The 21,734-nt window shown below is 38.8% G+C and overlaps 1 protein-coding gene across 5 annotated transcripts in view; it reads left to right on the plus strand.

Moving 5' to 3' along the window:
- Positions 1–21,435, plus strand: part of RIC8B (RIC8 guanine nucleotide exchange factor B) — a 35,373-nt gene extending 13,938 nt beyond the window's left edge. For 3 of the 5 annotated variants that reach the window (XM_035889190.1, XM_035889191.1, XM_035889188.1), the window contains exons 4-10: positions 1,818–1,912; positions 6,587–6,740; positions 7,087–7,182; positions 9,718–9,862; positions 10,013–10,157; positions 12,401–12,520; positions 20,295–21,435. In XM_035889190.1, coding sequence (XP_035745083.1) covers positions 1,818–1,912; positions 6,587–6,740; positions 7,087–7,182; positions 9,718–9,862; positions 10,013–10,157; positions 12,401–12,520; positions 20,295–20,406 — 867 coding nt within the window. In that variant the 3' untranslated portion in view covers positions 20,407–21,435. Of the gene's footprint in view, positions 1–1,817; positions 1,913–6,586; positions 6,741–7,086; positions 7,183–9,717; positions 9,863–10,012; positions 10,158–10,237; positions 10,374–12,400; positions 12,521–12,619; positions 12,830–20,294 lie in introns of those variants that run through there. The other 2 variants (XR_004841290.1, XM_035889189.1) reach the window with 2 other exon arrangements.
- The last annotated feature ends 299 nt before the right edge of the window (positions 21,436–21,734 follow it).

Raw genomic sequence — 21,734 nt, forward strand, 5'->3', positions numbered from 1 at the left:
CGTGTTTATATTACTGACTTAGATCTTTATTAAAAATATCTTTAACTTTGTCGGAGAAAGTTCTTTGTATAGGCAAGTGATTGTTTTGGAGGTAGAAACCTGAGCAAAGAAAAATTACCCAAAGTCAAGCATGTAACAGAGCTATATGAATGTTTGCTAGTTCAGAGTTAGAGAAGTATCATCTTTGTGATTTAAATTCTTCTGCGTGGAGGAAATAATGTCAGGTGTTAAGCTGGAAAATGGAGCTATATTACATGTTCACCTCTTCAGAAGTAAGCTCTTGAAACCTGGATCCTGAAGTTGGTATATTCTTACAAAATGCTGAGAATCTTGAGAGACAAAAAGCCCTGTTTACTGCAGAAGGGTGGGCAGGAGGTGGCGCACAGTTGCTGTACTGGTGTTAGTAACCTTTTTTCTTTTTTTTTTTTTCTTTAATTCTTTTTACTTGCATGAGCTGTGGAGTAAGAATCTGTGACACTCCAGTGCTTTAAATCTGTGCATATGTTTTAATACAGTCTAATCCAAACTTATTTATTGGTAAATGTAGTAACCTTTTTTCTTTTTTTTTCTTTTTTTTAATTTTTTTTTTCCTTTTTTTTTTCTTTCCCCCTTTGCCCCCCCACCCCTTTCGATGAGAGTTTAAGACATTCTGGGGCGGGAAAAGCTTATTTTGTGTTTTGAGAGAAAGCTTAAACAGTAACTCTGTACTAAAAGTTCCTAAAAGCAAAGAACCTTTAGATTAAAGAGCTGTGCGGTGGTTGTAAACTGTTAGCCAGATGCGTTGGGTGACATTCTGCTTAGCACATATCCCTGTGGAAATATTAATGATCTGTAAGAAGAGTAAACAGCATGTTAATTAAGTGGATTGAAGATGCAGAATTTGAAGAGATTACAAACAGTAGACGGGATGGAAAACAAAAGGAGAGCAGAGAGGTTAGGCGTGTGGGTAGAAAACTCAATGAGATCCATCCTGAGGGGGAGAGAACCATTTCAAACACCGGTATTTAATGACTGGAGATGGTTTCAAAGTAGCAAAGCCAGACAAGAGCCGCAGGTGGTACAGTTGGCAGATTTGGATGCTGATGTTACAAAAGCTGCATTGGGGAGCTTTGTGCTAGGTCAAACACACCAGAACATATGATGGATGCCAAGAAGAGCTAATGAAAAGGGACGAGGACAATGACGCACTGAGTTAAATGATTGCAGTTACTGGTGTACATTTTGTGTGGCTGCTGTCTGGTGGGAGATTGGAAGGGGGAATTGCTTGGAGAGAGCAAAAGTAGGGCAAATAAGGTTGCTGAGAGTAGAGAAGTTATGAACAGAATGGAGAAGAGGTATCAAGGGAACAGAAGGAAGTGAATTGGAAGAAGAAACAGACTGGGTGGGGGAATGAAACTGTTGCCAGCAAAAGGTCTGAATGAGGAGGTGGCAAATTAAATGAAGAACATATGTAATCTAAAAGGATGAAGAGGCGGCTGGGTGTAAATACAGGAAGGCAGATAGTAGTGGTATATTAGGAATAGTGGTATGGAATTGAGCAAATGCTTGTAACGGGGTTTTCGGGTAGTGAAGGCTTGTTTAGCTGGAAAAAAGTCCCCAGTGACTTTTGCAAGGCCTAGTTAAAGGGCCAGCATGTGAGAGTTAACATTGCGTTAAGCATTCAGTGAACTCTAAGGTACAGTCCTTTTATTGATAGGGATGGATGTTACGATCTAATAGGTATTTTCCATCTTTAATTTCTATTATTCTAGTGACCTGAAACCCCCACTTGCAATCTTCAAAATGAAAAAATATCTTCATAATTTATATTTATATAGACTGAATCTCATCAATTTCGTTACATGGCTGCCATCCTTCGACACTGCTTATTAACTGCGGGCCCTACTGAAGACAAAACTGAAGAGTTGCACAGGTTGGTAGAGTTGCAGAACCAATCTATTTTAAAAGCTTATTTATGTTTTAAAAAATAGAAAAAAAATTACTTTGCCTAGAATCTAAGATGGAAATCTAAGAAACAGTGAAAACTATTAATTTTGGGTAAAATATTATTAATCTTTTTGATGAAAGCTGTTTGCTGGAAATATTGTTTAAGCATGTCCACTATTACAGAGAGAAAGTGGCTGGCAAGATTGTTATTTTTGGTCAATAATAATGAAGCTGACCTTTTTGAACACCTTTTGGGTGGGGGTGTGTGTAACTGAGGATGAATATACATACGGAAGTTTTAGGAATAGTGCAAACTGAAGTGGAACCCAACTTCTGGGGTTCTGCGCAGAAGCTGATGGCAAAACTGCATTTTGAGATTTTTGTATGTAACTTTTGCAATTCTGATGAGTTGGGGTGGAAGTAACAAGTTGGTATTTTATCTCCAATAGTTCTAGGCAGCTTTATTAAAAGTACAAATATCGGTCCCCCGGTAATAATCTTCTTTTTTTTTTTTTTTCAAAGACGAGTCATGAATTATCTTGCACTTTTTTTTTGCCTCAGTCCTGCACCCAACCATTTGTTATGTATTTGCAGCCAATAATTCAATCAAAATTCAGACTGTTTTTAGTCTGGTGAGGTGGTGGTTCTCTGTTCAGCATCCATGGTTTTTTTACGTGACACCCTTACTTTTATCCAAGTAGGTCAGCTGTTCACAGGGGCCAATGGTACCGTAGTTTCAAACACTATCCCATGTTATCTCTTGGCAATGAAAGCTAGCGTTGCCATTTTCTTCTTCAGAGATGTCCGTGTATCTAAGTGAAGGATCTTTTGAGGATCTTCTGAACCAGCAGTCTCCAGGAAGAAGGATATAGTTTTTCACACCCAGCAATCTTGAAAGTGTTAAATGAACTTGATTAAAATCTTGGAAAGCTCTTAGAGATCAACAGTCTTAGTAGGTGAACACTAAAATCCTACATCAGAGCCCTTCTCAGTTGGTGCAGACTAGTGCGGAATAATTCAGGATACCACTGCAGTAGTTGCCATGACTAAAGTTAGTGCTGAGTGTGTCCTAAAAGGCAGTCAGTGTTTTCCCTTTGCTGCTGCTTAGGGTGGGTGTTTTGTGCTCTCATCCTCCTTTAAGGGAGGGGCTGCTGGGAATAAGTTCCCCACTGCTGGGAAGATTGAACAGATTTGGATAAATTCAGCAACTTCAGGAAGACAGAGATCGGTCTCTAGCTTTTAAGCTTGGACGTAGTCAGCCAGACTGCCTGATATTCTGGTGAATTACTACACAGCTGATGCTTTTCTTGTGAAAACATGTTCTGTTTCCTTGTCCAGGAATCTGACTAGTCTAATCACCCTGTAAAATACATCACCTTGTAAAATTTAATTATCTTGTGCTATTGCAAAGGGATGCATATTATGCAGGTCCTTTTGGTTTTAGCTTTTGCAAACACTTGCAGATGAGATCCAAAAAGGGCTTTACATATAGAAGTAGGCAGTTGTGGAGAATAGTATCGGTGTGATTTCCATCTGTGCTTTTTGCAGTCAGAAGGGGTATTGTGTGTAGAGTTGCTGCCCACGCAGACCTTATGGAGTCACCAAGTCAAGGCAAGGAATCTCCATAATTCTGAGAAGGGGAAGCAGAAAAGGAATGAGGGTGGTTATCACTGCCTTATGTCACTTCAGTTTTTTCCCCTTCTCCATCAGACCCAGTATAGCACTGCATCAGTCTTTCTGTTATGCTGGGAAAACAACTTTCTCCCTCTGTTAGCTAACAGGAGCTAGTTTGTTTAGCTCCGGTTGACAGAAGAAAGAATGCAAGTATAGTATTGCTACATGTAGTATTCAATCTTGATTTATGTCATACTTGGGTTTTTTTTTAACATACTAGAAGAGCACGGCGCAGGTTTTGACTTCTGTGATTCAAATATTTCAGCCCTTTTGCAGAACCCGAGTTCTGTCTTTGAATGCTGCAGGATGCAACAAAAGCTGAATAATTTAATACCCTTTTCCACTGAGACTATTGGTGGAAGGCTTCTCACAAGGCAGCTCTGGAATAGAAAAGGCATAGTCAGAAGTAATGCCCCTGCAAAACCTCAGAGGGATCAGGGGCCTGGATCAGAGGGCCCCACTTCAGTCCCCTGATGCATTTGGTCAAGCAAAACTTTCATTCCTGATAGGAGCTTCAATAATGAACGAGTAAACTTGTGTTAGCAGTCTATAGCTAACATAGCATAGCTAAAATGGTGAGGCTGTGTCGTCGTTTGGGCTGTTCAGTTTGCTGGACTCTGACCGTGCAATCTTTATTGCTAGAGATGAGGTGTGAGACAGAGAGCAGAGTGCAACTTCTCGCTCTGCTTTCCACCTGGAGCCTATCAGTAAGGCAATTACGAAAATAATGTTAAAAATAGAATGAAATACAAGCAGTGTTGAATGCAGAATAAACTTTATGAAGCATCAGGGAGGCATAAGTATATTTCTTAGAACTGCTGATCGCTTGCACTTCTCTAAGTTTGTAAATCTGCAGAATGTGACACGCTTAAATGAAGGGTTCGGACAGCGTGTTAAAGTACATTGTGTGAATGCTTGTGCTCTCAATGTGTAAGCCGAGTATTTATTTTATGTGAGCATCAGGTGTTGGATACATGCCCTGAACTGTGATGTACTGATTATCAGTGTGCCTCTATTTCTAATAAATAAGCAGAAGTTACCTATAAAAATATCTTAAGTAATTTAGTACCTGGTATTGTTGTCATTATTGTGGTTCTGTCATGTCATTACTTAACGTTTGAATATGAACAGCTTAAAGCACCACATATTAGAGTAAGTGCCATTTTTGCCCACTAACAAGGTTTTAATCAAGGCATTCAGCAGCTCTAAATAGGCCTTTGCTGCTGAATTTGCATATCAGGAGGGGGCTGGGAGCATGAGTGGGTGGATGTCATGTCCCAGTGATTAATGATCTCTAGGAAGCCGAAAGGGGAGAGTAATATACACAGTATTTCTACCCCCTGGAGTAGGAATGCAAACACTATTGTGCAGATCTGTGCATAGTCACTGACTTCCTGGTAGCTGGAGAATTTCATACACTCCTCTACCACAAATAAAACTGTCAGTGGAGTGACAAAGATCAGAAAGCCAGGCTTCATTTATTGAAAAGAATAGCTCAGACACAGTGATCCAGAAAATTAATTTTGTAGGTGTTTGGGAACTTGGTTGTTTAATAAGAAACTGGTAAAAAGAGAACTTTTGATGAAAGGCATGAAGCCACCAAATATTTGTTGAATTTCAGTCTGGTTTGTTTCTGACTGTTCCTAAATTATCAGAGAGGAATAACTCCTATGATATAAAAGATGTACCTTAAACAGGAATTAGAAGCAAAACAAAGAGGACAAGCTTTTCAAAAAGTAGAAGTGGTCTGAATTTCAGTTGCTAAAAGAGCAAAAGGGAGATGGTACAATGTGGAACAGCCACCCAGTCTGATCAGAGCAAAACCAGCACCTTTGTTAGAAATCCTGTTATGTTTGCCATGATTCGCTTTCTCTTATGCTAATTCTTTGTTAGAATTGTATTAATAATATAAAAACTGAGGGCAGCTTCTAAGTAGATTTTATTAAAAGTGTTAAATGAAGTTGCTTGAAAAGTTTTCTCTGTTCTTGGAACATTTCGCCAATCCTCGAAACATCGGTGCTCGTAGTTACATTGATGGTTTTGAGGTCTGCATATGTAAGTCCAAATGGTTCCGTAGCATTTCTAAATATATCTGTTTATAAGTTTAGTTGGGCATCATCAAGTACATAATGATGGAATGCTAATTTTTGCAGCATCGGTGTAATTTAGCCCCATATTCAGGAAGAGTACAAACGCAAATCTGTGTCATGAGAGCAGGATAGATAGCAAACTCAAGGGATGTGTACTGTACAAGAGACCCTTGCAAAGTAAGTTCCATCTTACTCCGTTAAAGAGGAGGGAGGGATACTGTGGTCTAATTTAAATCACTTAATGGATATTTGGGAAGCGCTTCTCTTTGTGCTTTGTAGACTGCAAAGACTGTCAGTTACTGAAAGCTTGGTAAATAAACCTCAATCTTTTCTTTAACATATTAAAAGCCTCCTGTATTTCCTATACACTACAAGCTAAGTAAAAGTTAAAGTATTTTAGGGGACCTGAGAAATTGCCACCATGCCCCACTGTTATAGGAGGAGGAGATGTTTTCTATGGTGCACTCTGTCACATTAATGATGGTAATATGGATGTGTTGTAAAATGTTCTAAGTTTCAAGGAGGAAAAAACTCTGACGGCTGCAAATCAATGTGAGAGTTCCCCCTGCTGTCCTGCAAGATCAGCTGCTGTAACACTGCTGGAAGCTGAGCCTTATCTATGGGATAGGATCCTGTGGGGGCTGGAAGTAACAATGCACTGCTGCAGTATAGCTTTTGGAGCTCTTGCCTGTCTTTTTCCTTGTTTGTTCCAAGAGCCAGCAGTCAGGCGATAATGCGTGCCACCTTCTTTAAAACCCAAGGAGTAGAAAATAAAGCATTGTTTGAGTTGCAGGGCCTCTTTTTGGTTGCAGTTGTACAAACAGTTTATGGTGACTTGTACTCTGGTTTTAATTCTTTCTTCCAAATGAATAATGAATTTTTATAATCTGTTTCAGCAATGCAATCAACCTCTTAAGCAATGTTCCCGTTTCTTGTTTGGATGTTCTTATTAGTCCATCATCCCAAGAGGAAACAGATATAAAATACAATGGTATGAATATGGGAGCAATTCAAATTTTACTGGATTTCATGGAGAAGAGAATAGACAAGGTATGGGCTGCAAATATCCTTCACAAAAGGGGCCTCTTTCATTAAAGCAAAAAGTGCACGTACGTAAAGCTTCTAACAAACCTTTCAGGCCGTATTTAGCACAAATGTGGATATCCTTGCTTCTAGATTGTGAAACACCTCAAAATTGAGAACAAATTCCTGCGAATATCTGAAGTGTCAAACTTCCTTGTATGTGTGTGAGGATGAACATTTGGCTCTTTGTTTATGTCCATGTAAAGTTCATGTTTTGGCTGTCATATAGGACTTTATTGAAGGGTTCATAGGATTTCAAAAGGAAAATTTGCTCTTAAAATTTTTTTTTTTTTTTAATTTGGTTTTATTTTAGGGAAGCAGCTATAGAGAAGGTCTGACTCCCGTTCTCAGTTTATTAACTGCATGCTGCCGAACTCATAGGAATATCAGGAAGTTTATCAAAGCTCAGGTAAGTAAAATATTCATCATTCAGAATCTGAATACGAAGTAATGATAAACTTTCTGAGGTTTGTACATCAGTGCAGGACACTGATACTTCAAAATTATGAATGGTTTCATATTAAATTACCCACAAAGTTCTCAGCAGTATTTTCTTCTGTTAGGTCTCTGACAACTGCCACCTACAGAAATAATTTTAAAATCATGTAAATCAATAGATATTGTGGCCTAAGTTGCACGATACATTTTGTAGAGCTGTTAAATAATTACATTAGGGGTATTGTAAAGCTGTGTTAACGTGGATCGCCATGGATCATGTGACGCAGGGGCAAAGAACTCAGTGAGGTCTCTCCCTTTACATCCAGCATAATAAAAAAATTTCAGTGTAGTTAGTTAAACTTTGCAAAGCTGTGTGGTAGCCAGTGAGGCTACAGGTGTTTTGCTGGGTTCTGCTTGAGCTTTGGTTTGAGCTCAGCAGGCAGGAATCACTGGAACTGAAACTTGTGTACCAGTGTGTATCAGCTGTTCTGTCAGAGTAAAACTCTGTCCCTGAGCAGAGGCACGCTTCATCACTTGGTCTCTTACAAGAGCTGTTTAATACAGTACGGACTGCGGATAGGCTTTTTACAGGAAAAAAAGATTTCCATGCCATGGTTAAAGGTCTAAAGGATCTCTATGGCTTGGTGGTGGTTTCTGTTTGTTCTGCTGCTTTTCCTGAAGCTGAATGAAGAAAAGTTAAAAGATGAGCAAGGGAGAGACAGCTGAAACCAGCTGAGAAATGTCCTTTTTCCTAAGCTGCAGTGATTTTAGGGTTGAATTTTAGATGCTGCTTCCAGATCAAAGCTGTGCCTGAATTCATAAATGGAGTTTATAATGGAGAAGAGCATATTTTGCATATATTTTCTGCCTCTTTCATCTGTACCAGAAAACTGTTTGTGAGGAGTTTAAGAAACTTGTTCTTGGTGTTTATTGGTTTTGTTCACGCACTTTTTTCCTAGGATACTCTTCTAATCTGTTAAGTAAAAAAAAAAAAAAAAAAGTTGCAGAGCCAAATGTTCAGAAGTTAGAAAATGAAGTTGTCTGCATGTTTTTACGACAGCTCGGTGTCTAGATGTCAGAATAGAATTGCATGCTGTCTCTTACCACAGGACCACTGTCTCATATAGTGCACAGAATGGATGGATGCTGCTAACTGCATGACCGGATGTTTGATATTTTGAATTATCCTCATTGTTAAGTGTTGGCCTTAGGCTTTATTTATTGTGCACTATTCAAATTCTGATCTGAAGACAGAATGATTAATTTCCTCATGGACTGTCCTATGGTGCTCATCACTGTATTAGTGTTAGAGTATTCTAAAAACATTAATTCATTCTTACAACACTGAAATGGCAGTCATGGTACTATGTCCATTGGGGAAAGTAAGCAGGGACAAAGTAAAATGTTTTTGCTAATCGGTTGAATGCTTAGTTTCAAAAAGACGGGGTCTGGTTTTTTCAAAGTAGTCAATACTGTAGCATTCGTTTGTTTAAGTACTGGTTCCCAGTGAGTCAGATTTCAGTAGTAATTGTGCAGTAATTTTGCACAAAATGTGATATTTTTACATTAGCCACCTAGAAGACAAAGGACCTGCAATTTCTTATGACAATTAGTGACATCTTCAGTTTCATTCCATAGTAAAACACCGAAGATTCATAATTCTTACAGGAGCCTCCAGACAATTAAATATTTCATATTATGGCTCAGATTTGTTTGCAGATCATATCATATCCTGTGAATGTGAAAAAATTAATGTAGGTTTTGAGTTTGAATGCATATGCGCAAGGAGGCAGAAGTTAGGTTGCAAATCCAGCCATATTTCAGGCACCTCCTGCCTTTCTTGAGTGTTGAACTTAGCAATATCAATGACATTTAATGAGAAAATAGCGTGTTTGAGGAAATGTTAAATAGTATTTTCTCCGAAATCTTTTTGAAACTTAGCTTCAGCTTTTAAAAAAGTGTTTTCTGGGAGAAGTATGCATTTCCTCTGTATACATAGAGTCGATTTTTGAAATTCATGGTAGTAGAACTTGCAATGTGACTTCCTTTTCTGCTTTTTCACTGTAAGTATATTCATTGTTCTGTATAAATTACGCATCGTGTTAATATTGTAAGTTTCTTTCGGCTGGTGTTTTTAGTGCTTTTGCCAGATATTTGAGCAAAACAGAAGAAACAAAGAACACGAAGTTACCGCCGTCTGTTAAGCCAACTATTTGGGGACACTCATTTGTGCTCTTAAACTCCTAATAGTTGTCTTTTTTTTAAAAACTATGTTTGGGACTGAGTACTCTTTTGCCCAGGATGGCAGACCAGAAGGCCCGAGTATGTGAAGAAGCAAGAGTCATTACTAATGTGTGTGAGCGTAGCTGGGTTGATCTTATTCCTTTTTTTGAAGGAGCAGAGCTTACAGTGTTTTCTTCCCCTGTTGACTGTGTTGGTTTCTGCAAGGAGTGGATAGGTATTGCCATGCATTCTATGCTGGGTTTCCTTTTTTTTGTGCTGCTAGGTATTGCCTCCATTAAGAGATGTATCTAATCGTCCAGAAGTTGGCACAACAGTGAGAAACAAGCTTGTGCGCCTTATGACACATGTTGACCTTGGAGTAAAGCAAATTGCAGCAGAATTTCTTTTTGTTCTTTGTAAAGAAAGAGGTAAAAATTACTACTTTTCTCCCTTTTATATAAGGTGTTGCTGTAATTAGTATATTTGCCTCTTGCTGTAACTCAATTCTTTTAACACTGTGCTGGTTTTTGTTTTGTAGATGAATATAGCTGAGTAATTTTCTGTATCACTCTTTGCAGTTGACAGCTTGCTAAAATATACAGGCTATGGTAATGCAGCAGGATTGCTGGCAGCAAGGGGCCTGTTAGCAGGAGGAAGAGGAGATCATTGGTACTCAGACGATGAAGATACAGATACAGAAGAATACAAATCCGCAAAGCCAAAGTATAGTATCATTTTCAATTTTGCATATCCTACTGCAATTTAGATGTTTTGACGTAATTTTTTTGTTTCACCTTTTCCAGAGAGGCCAGTTCTGGAATTGCATGTGCTTATATTAACTACGGTCTCCAGTTGACTTCATGGTCTGCTTCTTGAGAAACCAGCCTCTAACAGTGACCATCATATAGTCAGATGGCTGCAAAAAAAAAAAGAAAATCAGTATGAGAATGATTTAACTTCAGTAAACTATGTAAAAATAAAAACTTGTTAAAAAGAAATAAGGAACAAAAATGAGAAATGTTTGTGGATGGTCTAGGAGCAGTTTCAAGATGCGTTTTAGAGGTTCAGAGTACACAATGTGTTCTCCATTTAAATGGATACTTAAAAAGCTGGAATTGTTAAATGAGAGCAAAGGAGGCTATTGGAGATGATACTGTAAAAGAGTAACAAAGCAGGCCAAAAAGGTTTTGAAGAGCAGTTTACTGGAGGCATTAAGAATAAAGAGAACCTTCTTCACAGGTTCGTCAAAAGCTGGAAGCCTGCAGTTTGTATATGGTCATTAGATGGTTGAGATGTAAGTAGGCATAGAAAGGCGGCAAGTCCATAGCAAAAAAGCTAAAGGAATTTTTTGCATCGTCATCACTATGAGGAAGTTTGAGGGAGTTCTCAGGTGGGACCCTTTCTTTGCAGACTGTGAGTCTGAAAAACTGTTTAAAATTCAAGTATGAAAACAGATTTTTTAACAAATTGAGCAAATTTTAGAAAAAACAATATAGTAATAAACTTATCAAGGATGGCTTTTGCCCCGTGTTTTCCAGGAGCTCACATGAATTTGCCAAACTAACAACTATTGTTTGTGGGGTATATCTCTGTAACACAGAAAATAAAGGTGTCAAATGCGGCTTAAGGTTTTAAGTGTGACTTTGTAAAAAAGGAACAAACCAGTAGGTCTAGTTTCAGTCAGTCAGATTGCCTGGTAAAAAATCTAGTAAGTCACATAGGTAAATATGGAAGCAGCAAAATAACTTCTGTAGAAGTCACACCTCAGGAATCCAATGTATTTGTTTGAAGGATTCAGTGATTGTATAGACACTCTGTTGACTTTTATTAATTGTAATTGATTTGGTGTTAAAGGTTTCAGTTTGTCACGTTACATCTGTGATTTGAAGCCATTTTAAGTAGGTTCTGAAATTGTTGATAGTGGGCATCTGAAGCAAGTTATTTTTCTGCTTTACTCTGTTTTCCTTGAGTTACACACACCCGATTCAGTATATGACAGGGGATCATGGCTCGTTGAAAGATTCTTACTAAGGAACGAAAATTAAAGACAGGATTAAATGTAGAAGTTACAGAAATTATATTGCTTATAAAGCTAAGAAAAGAATGCTAAAACAGGAGGTTTCTTTTTTATTTCTGCACTTCAGGATATTTTTTTCTCGCTCTTTTGTCTCTGCTCTTCTTTCAAAAGCCTAATGTTCAGTTATATTCATATAAGTAAAAGTATGACATTATTTATTTATAAAAGATGACACTTAAATAAAGCATTCAAGACAATTGTCCATTGCTTTATGAATCTTATTTTCTGTACTGCTGTTAAATGTTTGTGATTAAACTGCTTGAAAAGGTAATCTACCCTGAAAGTGTGCTTTAAAACTGCTTACTTGCTCTTTTACTTAGCATTTCTGTATCGCCATTCACTTGAATATAACTGGCATTGTAAATTCTCAAAGTAACCTTAATTTGGTTTGAGCAAAAATCATTGTGGGAGGTGAAGAATAAACTAATTCAATGGTTCTTCACAAATACGAAAATGTAACTGGAATCTGTCTATGCTTTTTAAATTAAGTCTGTACAGAATTAGTTGCAAGCATGTATCTGTCATTCTGTTCCCCATCTATGTCGTTATTACTAATGACATTGTCATTATTACCATCATTATTCCCCTGCTTTGAAACTGCTTGTGTATGGGTTATAACACAACAAATACTAATGGAATGTGCATCTGAGTAGCTAACAAGAAATTAAGACAGTGAATCAACACGATAATCTCATGATTCACGGGAAGAGGCTATAAAAAGGTATAAATATGAACATTGGCTATTCACAGTAAAAACTTCCATGTGCAGTTCAGACAGTGTTAGTCTTGGTTTCTGATAGCGTGTTCCTTTTTCCTCCTGTCAAAAAGATAGATGATCTACATACGTATTTCTATAGAAATGTAAACTGTATTATTTTTCCACCTCCAGCATTAACCTTATCACTGGTCACTTAGAAGAACCAATGCCCAATCCGATGGATGAAATGACAGAAGAGCAAAAAGAATATGAAGCTATGAAGCTTGTCAACATGTTTGATAAACTTTCCAGGTATTCTATTATAGCTGCTCTTGAGAGAGGCAGCTCATATCCTGGCTCTTTACTAAGGTCTAGTGCTTCAAAATAGTGCTATAATCAACTTCTTTGCAGGATTAGGACCACTTTAACTGCAGAGAAAAATGTTTAGCACTTCAAAGAAAAGAGTGATATGTAACAGGACTTCAGAGGAAACCTCTTTTGGAGAGGATTGGACAGAATCAGGAAGATCTGGTGGTGAGGGGACCTGCCTCCTAAATGGATAGGCTGCTAATAATGAAAAGAATTTCTCCTTTTAAAGTATGGGACACAACCCAAGCCCAAGGCAAGTGCACTCATTTTCCCCAAGTCAACAAGCAGTATCTCATGGTAACTACTTATGTCTGCTGCTTGTATGAAGAACAAATACAGTGTGAAAATAGTTGTCACCAGAAGCAATGGATTATATAATAGAGCAATTAAAAGGGAATTTACAATTAAGAATTATTGTGGATTTATTAGAATAAGTGTGAACTGGATTACAAATGAGCCTTTATAATTTGGTTTAAATGACTGAGATAATGCCATGAAAGAAAATGGTGCTTAATGTGACATAAAGGTGTATGCTGTTGATAAAGAAAGTTGATTTTTATTTTATAACTTTCTGTGTACAAAAAGGGAACAGACCTGTGCTGTTAGCTATAGCTTTTTTTCTCTTTGACTCAATATGCCTAGAATTTACTGGTTTTTCTTCCTCCATACTTGTAGCCATATTGGAGTGATTGCTTGTAGTTTGTTTTCTATGTAAGTGAAGTTTTACACTCTTGAGGAACGCTTAATGCAATACTAATTTACCAGTCAAGTGAGCTGTAGGAATTTAAGTAAATATATAAGCGGATCATTCTTCAAACATAGGAAAACTCAGCAGCTAGAAGCGTGTTTGTGTTTTCTGAGAGCCTGTAGATACTCAAGTAACAAGATACACTTAGAGGAATTCAGCAAACAAAGTATTTTTACATCTGTATTAAAGATTAGGAATACAGCAAAAGATACAGGAGAATCTGGATCTTTTATTAGCTGACAGAGACTGAATTATAAGCAGGGAAGGATCTCCGAACAACTGATCTGAGACTACCAGTGAAGTAATTGTAAACTTTTTCACATTATTTGCATAGGAAGCAAGTGTAGTATGTTACAGTCTTTCTAATAAAGAGAAGAAAATGCAACGCACATGTAATCCTAACTGAACTACTAGTATGTAAAATGGAATGATTGCTATGTAAGCTGGAGAATTAAGATGCTGAGGGTTGGGCATACCACAATAAAATGACTTAAATGGTCTAAAACTTCCTTAAAAGGAAGACTGAGACCGGAGATAAACTAAGACTGAAGAGAAGTCGGTTGCTATCACTATAGCAGTTACACAAAAAGTCCAAATGGCGTTACTGTAGCATAAGAGCCTTTTCAGTTTGGAGGATCGGAGGAGACACCTGCTGTGTTGCCTGCTACAGCCTGACAGTAATTAAGCAGCTGGTGCGCGGTGTCACTACTGATCCTTTTGGCCCGTAGCATTACTTTTACCTTGGGCTCTCTGTGTCCGTTGCATCCACCTGCAGTTTTTTCTGTAGTCCTTAGACTGCAAACTCTTCAGGGCTGGGGTTCTTTGTTGTAAGGGTTTGGTTTGTTTGTTTTTTAGTATAGCAATTACTGCGGGATAGTGTGGTTGAGTGCCCCCTTTAGGTGCTGTGATAACATGAATAAAATCACTTGACTGTTCTTCCCACCCTTCTTGTTTTACTGGAAATTGAAAATTGGGGGGGGGAGGGGGGGTGGTGAGGGGAATGCTGGCAGGAAGGAAAAAGAAAGTTAAGACTTAATTTTGGGAGGCTGTGAGATGTTTTTAATGAATGTAATTGAGCGCAATTGTGGGTTTTGCAGGTGTTAAATATTACGGGAAACTGCCAGTTTTGTATACAAGAAGAAAGAGTTAGTAATGTGCTGATAGTAGTGCAAGTCCCTGCCTGGTTTTGGAATTGAACACTTCTGCCTCCAGCTTGAACCCTTCAGTGCTGGGAATTTTCAGAGACTTAAATCTACCAGTGGAATGCACTTTTTTTCCTTTGGTTTGCAACCTACAAATTTAAACTGGAGGTTGCTTTAATAGGAGTCTTGAATGGATTCTGGGTTTTGAATCTTGCTTTGAGGCAGACTGCTGGTGGCAGGTTTCCTACTTCTGCTGGTCTTTGTTGTTGTCACCATAGGAGGGGACATACACCATGAACAGAGCAGCTTCCGTTTCATGCAGGGCTTTGCTTATAAGAGGGAAGGAAGCTGGACAGGGAACCAACAGCTCCTTCTTCTAATCTTGAATGAATTTATGTAACTTCATCTGTGTAACTTTAACAAGAGCTTAGAGTGAACTTGTGTGGTGTACAGCAAAACCGGTTTGCTTAGGACACTTTTATTGTCCCAGTTAATGGAAGCTCAGCTTTAAAGAGCTAGCATGCTTTTAATGAAGGAAGGTATGAAAAAAAAAAAGTTGAAGGACTGCCAAACTTGTTCCCCTTCCTGATGGATGAGGATAATCAGGCCAGTCTGTCACTGGGCTGTTCTAGATTTGGCTTTGACTGGCTCTATCATTTTTGAAAAGCTACCTGTTGATGGATTGAACCCAGAAAACAAATTTGCAAAGGAGCATTACTTCACTGAAAAGTTACAGCCTTCATTAACAGCTGCTGTTTACACTGTACCCTCTGCACAGGTTTATTGAAACTCTTAAGTAATAAAGTGGCATTTTCTCCCTTGCTCCATAAGATGCCAGTGGATTTTTGCTCTCCAGGTTTTCTTTATTTTCAGCATTGGCACTGATGAATTGAAACTGATTTGAGGTGATGTAAAACTGATCCATGCTTTTGGTCATTTCAGGTCTTCTAAAGTTTTTCTCTTCTGTTAGGTTGTTGGCGTTTAGGCCTCTTCATGAGTTAATTGACCATCTACAAGGCTAGATTAAAGTTAATCACCCAGTTTTGTTTTATCGAAATTTATGTAGGAAAGCTGAATATTTTTTGTGAACCCTGCCCCAATATTCTAACATAGACTTGGGTTCTACAAAAGCTTTTATAGAAATTAATATTTTGCTCAAATTTGGTGGGATGAGATTACTTTTTAAAATCATTACATATATATGCGTATATATATGAAAAATTCTTGATTACTGCAGCTCTTAGGAGATGTTGATGTTACTTACATAGTTTGCTGGATGCCTGAACTTGGCCCTGAAGTAACTCTATGGGCTTTGTCTGCAGTAAGGGTCAATACTGTCTTGTTGATTCATTGAGAATTGTTTGGTGACTGTAAATTAGCATCCTCTGTATGTAATGCACAGCTCTGAGCTTTGAAAAACTCCCCAAAGCTGCAAAAAGATTTAACTCAATCTTTCATTTTTGCAAAATATCGTTAGCCACCTTAAATCAGTGTTGTAGGATATTCTGTCTGTTGATATCACAGATTATTGGAAATACTCTGTGTTAATTAAAATGTCTGGAAAAAAATGCTAACATTTTTTTCTATTATAAATGGTAGGTAGAATTGTATATTAATTGACTAATTTAAAATGTCAGGATGTTTTTTCCAAGCCAACCTTGTATTAATAGCAAGAATCCTTTTGCTGATGAAATGGTCTCCAATTATCACAGCTCGGGTTTTGTTGTACATTGAACAGAAGTCAACAAAACGAGTATGTAAGAGAACCTGTCTAAATAAGCAACCATACTCATTAAAAACACAAAATTAATCATAGGATGAATGAAGAAGGCAATGTTACGTAGATTTTTTTTTTCCCTCCCCTTTCTAATCATAGAACAAAGTAATGTTACATGAAAGGATCGGAACTATTATGTAGCCCTCAATTATAAGGAGGTGAATAGGTCCCTAACATGCCATTTTATCAAAGGAGCAGACTGGTGTTTACATGATGGCTGTTTCATTACAGACACCGTCATTAATTCCATGTGTCAATACTGCCCTATAGCACATAGAGCAGACAAGAAAGAGTTACCCTTCAAAACAAGGGAATGATTTTTGGGTCGTTATCAAGCTAAATGGCAAGCAGGAAGCTAGAACTTGTATAGATATATTTGAAGGGACTCTTGGGAGATCTGGAAGTGGAAGGGGAGAATGCATTTTTCCAACTGGTTAATTATGGTGTGTTTCTAAGTACACTTGAATAGAATGCTTTGTTTGGATTAGAAAACAGAATGTTGCAAGAAGGTGTATTTGAGTATATAGGAGGTCACATAGGGATGTTCAAATATGTATAAATGTGCACATTGTGTACTTGTATACATCTTCATGGATACAGGAGTATTCCCACTGCCACCTACTGGGCTGAAGTGATCTCTCTTCTGCCCTAGAGATGTACCATAAATATCCAGTTTCTGGCTATACGTGCCAGTTTCTGGTGCTTCCCTTGCCACCTTGTATCTCACCTTAGACAGTAAGCACATCCTCGGCTAGCCCAAGTTGTCAAAGCTCAGTTGAGGCCTCTAAGCAGCCAGTGCTAAATGGGCAAATTGCTGAGGCTGGCAGCGCCAAGGCCATTCATACCAGGTAAGGATCAGCTCAGTGGGCTCTTGTGTCGTACTGAAGTTAGCAGAGTGGCGCCTCTTGCAATCCTAACCAATATTCTGTTATTTAGCAGATAGCTTTTCCAAAATTCTGAAGCTGGCTTTGCAGGCAGCCCAGATCTTTTCATCCATCTCCCTCTATTTTTCCTCTTTGAAAAACAGGAGTAAGCTTGCCTAGTGTTCAGAGCTTGCAGTGGAGTCTTCACCGGTGAAAGGATGCCATGTCTTACACCATTTTACAACTAGATTATGGTTAAGAAAAAATAGGCTGATCCCTGCTTCTCCTCCTACCTCTTCTTTTGGTGCCCTAGAATATTTCTGTCTTCATGCAGTTCAGTTTTACTGAGTAGCATTTGTCTGAGGAAGGATTTATGGAGTTCAGCCTCCTAATACAGAGAAAGAACAGCAAACTTGGAACAACCATCACTCATCCTGTTCAAGGACTTGCCAAGCAGAAAGCTCCTGCAGGAGCAGAAAGGTAATTGATAACCCTCCTTGTTACTCTACAAAATGCGAGATTAGCCTAGCTCATAGTTAAAGCCCAGAGAGGAGGAAATGCATTGGGAATGAACCTCAAATGCAGTACAGCACAGATCAGAATGGTGCACTTTGAACTGAGTACAGCGAGCTGGGAAACAGGCTTTTGAACGTCGTGAAAGAAGATACACATGCGCTTCAGTGACTCAGACTTCTACGTTACATTGTCAAGTGAAACGTGATGCGTTTGTCCCCAGAAGACCCCCACAAAAACCACAGACCAAGACTTGTGCGTGTGGATGTGTCTTGTCTATTGCATCTGGTGTTCAGTGTCTCCGCAGGTGACTCACCAGGAGAGAAAAAGTTTCTGTCGAGTTCTGGAGTGCGTGTAGTGGGATGTGAAAGTGAAGCACGAAAGGGAAGTTGCAGAGAAAGAGCTATTCCTTATGCGAGGAGAGGGAGGTCCCCACGTGAGGGGAGCTTGGGACCTTGTTTTCCTATGTTTCCTTTTTCTTGAACTGTTTCTTTATGCTTTACTAGCCATTATAATTTGTTTCTTACCTATTGGTAATTGTAAATGACTAGTAAATTGTGTGATTCTGTGACTTGTGGCTGCGATGTTACAAGTTGCAACCTAAGAGTATGCATTGTGGTTTTTAAAACAAAAATCTAGGATCCTCTGATCTTAGAGTGCAAGCAAAGGTGATTTCGTTCTTTGTGGCTACATTTTTACTTTTAGGACTTAAAAAATGTGAGCAAGGACTTACTCTTCAGGTTACTCTTCTCCAAAAGTTAAGAGTATTAGATCACTGCTAGCGCTTGAACTTGAGTGAGTGGCACTGAAGAATTGTTGCAAGACTGATGACAGATTTCAAAGGACGCTTGTTTTGTATTATGGTGTTTAAAAGCCAAAAAGGCCTTAGATGTATAAAGGGTTTTCCTGTGAAAAAAAGTCTTTGCTATTAGACGTAACTCGGAAGTGCTCCAGCTTTGCCTTTGGTGGACCCCTACAGTAGGCAAGGGAGGGTTCTGGTCCTGTTTGGATGCTAGACCTGCCATCTTCATTTTTTTAAAGGCCTTTCAAATCTGATTTTGAGTATTCTTTTGATCTCTTCTCACATACATCTCCAGCAGATACTTGAAAACTTAAGAGTGCTCTCCTTTGGGCAGAATCTGCATACTATAGATCGCATTGCCTGAAGGAAGAAGACTTGCTGTCAGTCCTCAAGTATGGCAAGCTTATCTCCGGTCTATTTAAAGGTAGATCCTACTCTTACACACACACACACAGAGGCAGAGTCCGGCCTGTGCTCTTCGAGTGCGGTCATTGCAAACCTCCTTCCCTGGCCCCCAGCTTCCCACCCAGACCCGCTTATCCAAACCACAGCAGTTTCTCCAGGTCCAGTTTTTCATATTTTGAAATGCCGCAGGCAGTGGAATTTGTGACCTTATCACTGTAGTATCCGATTGCCACATCTGCGCGAAGAGCTGCATTTCCCTTGCTGGTCTCTGCTCTTCCTGAGCAAAAATGACTCTTGGAGACTTAATTTAACCGCTGCTTGACTGTGCAGTATCTAGCACACGCATGCCATGTAATTCAGATGTTGCCTTTCTTGCTGTTCCTGTGGTTGCGTTGAGGCTGGATTGCCAGCTGCGTACAAGCAATTTCTGTCCCTTTTTTTCAGCCAAGGTAGGAGTGCAGGCCAGGCAGAGAGCTGGTGAAATGCCTTTGCTTCCCCACTGAGTGATGGAGTTTTATTGTCTGTGACTCAGGAGGGTGGTATATGTGTGTTAAATCGGCAGTTTTACTGGGCTGCCTTTCAAGCGAGGGGTAAATTGACATCAAGCCTCCATTCCTTTATTTAAGGTGACTCCTGAATATTTAGAGGTATTCTCCGTTATTTTTTTTCTTCAGCAGAAAATCAAAATGTTATCTTTGCCCTTACAGCTTTTGCCATAATCCACATATAAATGAGGTGATAAAAAGTAAGGATTAAATAAATCTTTGCTAATACTTTTTGATTGGCTTAATCAATAATTAATCATCTCTTAGATGAGGCTGTAGCTTGTGGAGTAGATATAATTGGATTAGCTGCTGAGAGGCCTTTGGAGCTTTGAAGAGATTAAAATGGCTGTCAATCCTGTAATTAAACTGCCACAAACAAAAGCAATAGTATTAGAATCAGTCAGCTTTTTTTTAAACGAATCAACACGTACTTACACACCCCTCGTACTGGTGTAGGCAGACTCTGTTCTCGTTACTGATTTATTTCCTTCGACAAGATGAATATGTATCAAATCATTGTCTTAATTGCCTGGGCATATATTGGCCAGAACGGCAGGTGAAATTTTAGGAAGAAATGGCTGTCGGAGAACTCTTAGAAGAAAAGCTAGTTTGTGTATCTAAAACAGTGAACCTGCTCCTTGTCTTGAGCCTATTAGGCACTGACTTTTCATGGTGACTTTAATTGGCTAAGTAGGGTTGGCCTACATGAATGAAGTCTTTATCTGTCCTGCTCTTCCCCTCCCACCTATTTTGGAAGGCTTTTTGTTCCTCTTTCTTCAAAACAGAGGGCTTTAGCAGAAGTAACTTCCTTTTAAAGGCTCATTATGTGCTAAAGCGTATACTGTATGTGACTGTATTATACACGTGTGAATTGATATGTGTGCATATGCTAATATATATTCTTTTTTTAAATCTCTTACAGAGATGAGCTTATAAAACCAATGGGAGTGCGGCCGGATGGTACAATGGCTCCTTTGGAAGAAGCAGTCAGCCAGTACCATACCAACAAGCAAGACAGTTCAGATTCAGACTAAAGCATCACCTGCTTTACTCTCAGTTCTCCTCCTCTAATCCACACTTTTCCTTAGAGCCACGACATCTTTTATCTAGGCATTTTATCCTCACATTAGCCAGCCTCACTTTAACTCTTCTATTGTTGGGATATTTAGATGGGTCCTGTGGTGTAATGTCTGAATTTTTATTATGTCTGCTTAAAGAACATATCAATTTATTAGTTTATAATCTTTATTATAATTTAAAACCAAATAGATTTCAAAGGGATAAAAAGTGAAAGCCCACAATGTAAAATAAAATACAAACACTTTAATTTTCCAGAATCCTGTTTTCTGAACTCTGTAGGTTTTCCCATTCTTGATATTTTATTTTCTTTGGATTGTCTTGCCAGTCTCTCCCTTTATAAAACTGTAATTGAAGAAGTGTGTTTGCTTAATGGCATTAGGAGCAGAGGGTGTTTAAACTTAGAAGTCCAACTGACCTCGTGAAGCTGCTTTAACTGGTGTTCAGCACTGATTTCAGAGCCACCCTTTTTAAAATGTCATTGGATTTCTTACTGTTACACTCTTCTGTGGTTAAGCTGCTGCTTAAGGTTTTACCAATGTGTCAGTCCCTGACTGCTGCTAAAATTACCTTTAAACTGGGAACAAGATGATGTATGTCGTATGTCCTCCCTCCCCCATTAAGACCACACGAATATACCACCACCCCAGCTCCCGTCTTTAGTTAAGGAAAACCATCCCTATTCAAAACAGCATTCAAGTACGCACACTTAAATGATGCCATGAATGGGAGTGGACTAAAGCGAAGTGCATGTGCAAGTGTTTTACTGAATTGGGGCCTACTTTCGGAGATAAATGGGTATGCCTCACTTGAAGGGAAGTCAAACTTGTCAACAAAGAAATACTTCCTTCTAGGGAGAACTTAGGAAGCGATGGGATTGAGAATGGGGAAGTGGGAAGGAAGAGGAAGTGTCACTTTCAACTCTGTACTCTTTAAAGACAAAGATTAAAGTTTTAGGCGTGCTGCACTACTGTTGTTGCCTCTTTGCCTGCTTGGTTTCTTTCTCTGTGTGTTTTTCCTAGATGAATTACATGTCCTAGTTTATAATTCCTTTTTTCTGTGCTCAGAAGCATACATGTGCCTTTCTTGGTGAACCTTTCAGGGGCCGGTGAATGTTCTCCAGTTTGTTTCCTACAACTTGACACTGGTTCCCTGAACTAAGGGAGCTGGTGTTGAAAGACCTCGTAAGAGGAGGCTTTGGTATGGAATCGTGCTGTGGTTTCTCATGCAAGGAGCTTCCACAGATCTCCCTAGTCTTCCGAAAGGACTAAAAAGAAGTAGTGCG

Source organism: Egretta garzetta, unplaced genomic scaffold (assembly GCF_000687185.1).
Source record: "Egretta garzetta isolate BGI_Z169 unplaced genomic scaffold, ASM68718v1 scaffold782, whole genome shotgun sequence".
Classification (NCBI taxonomy): Eukaryota; Metazoa; Chordata; class Aves; order Pelecaniformes; family Ardeidae; genus Egretta; species Egretta garzetta.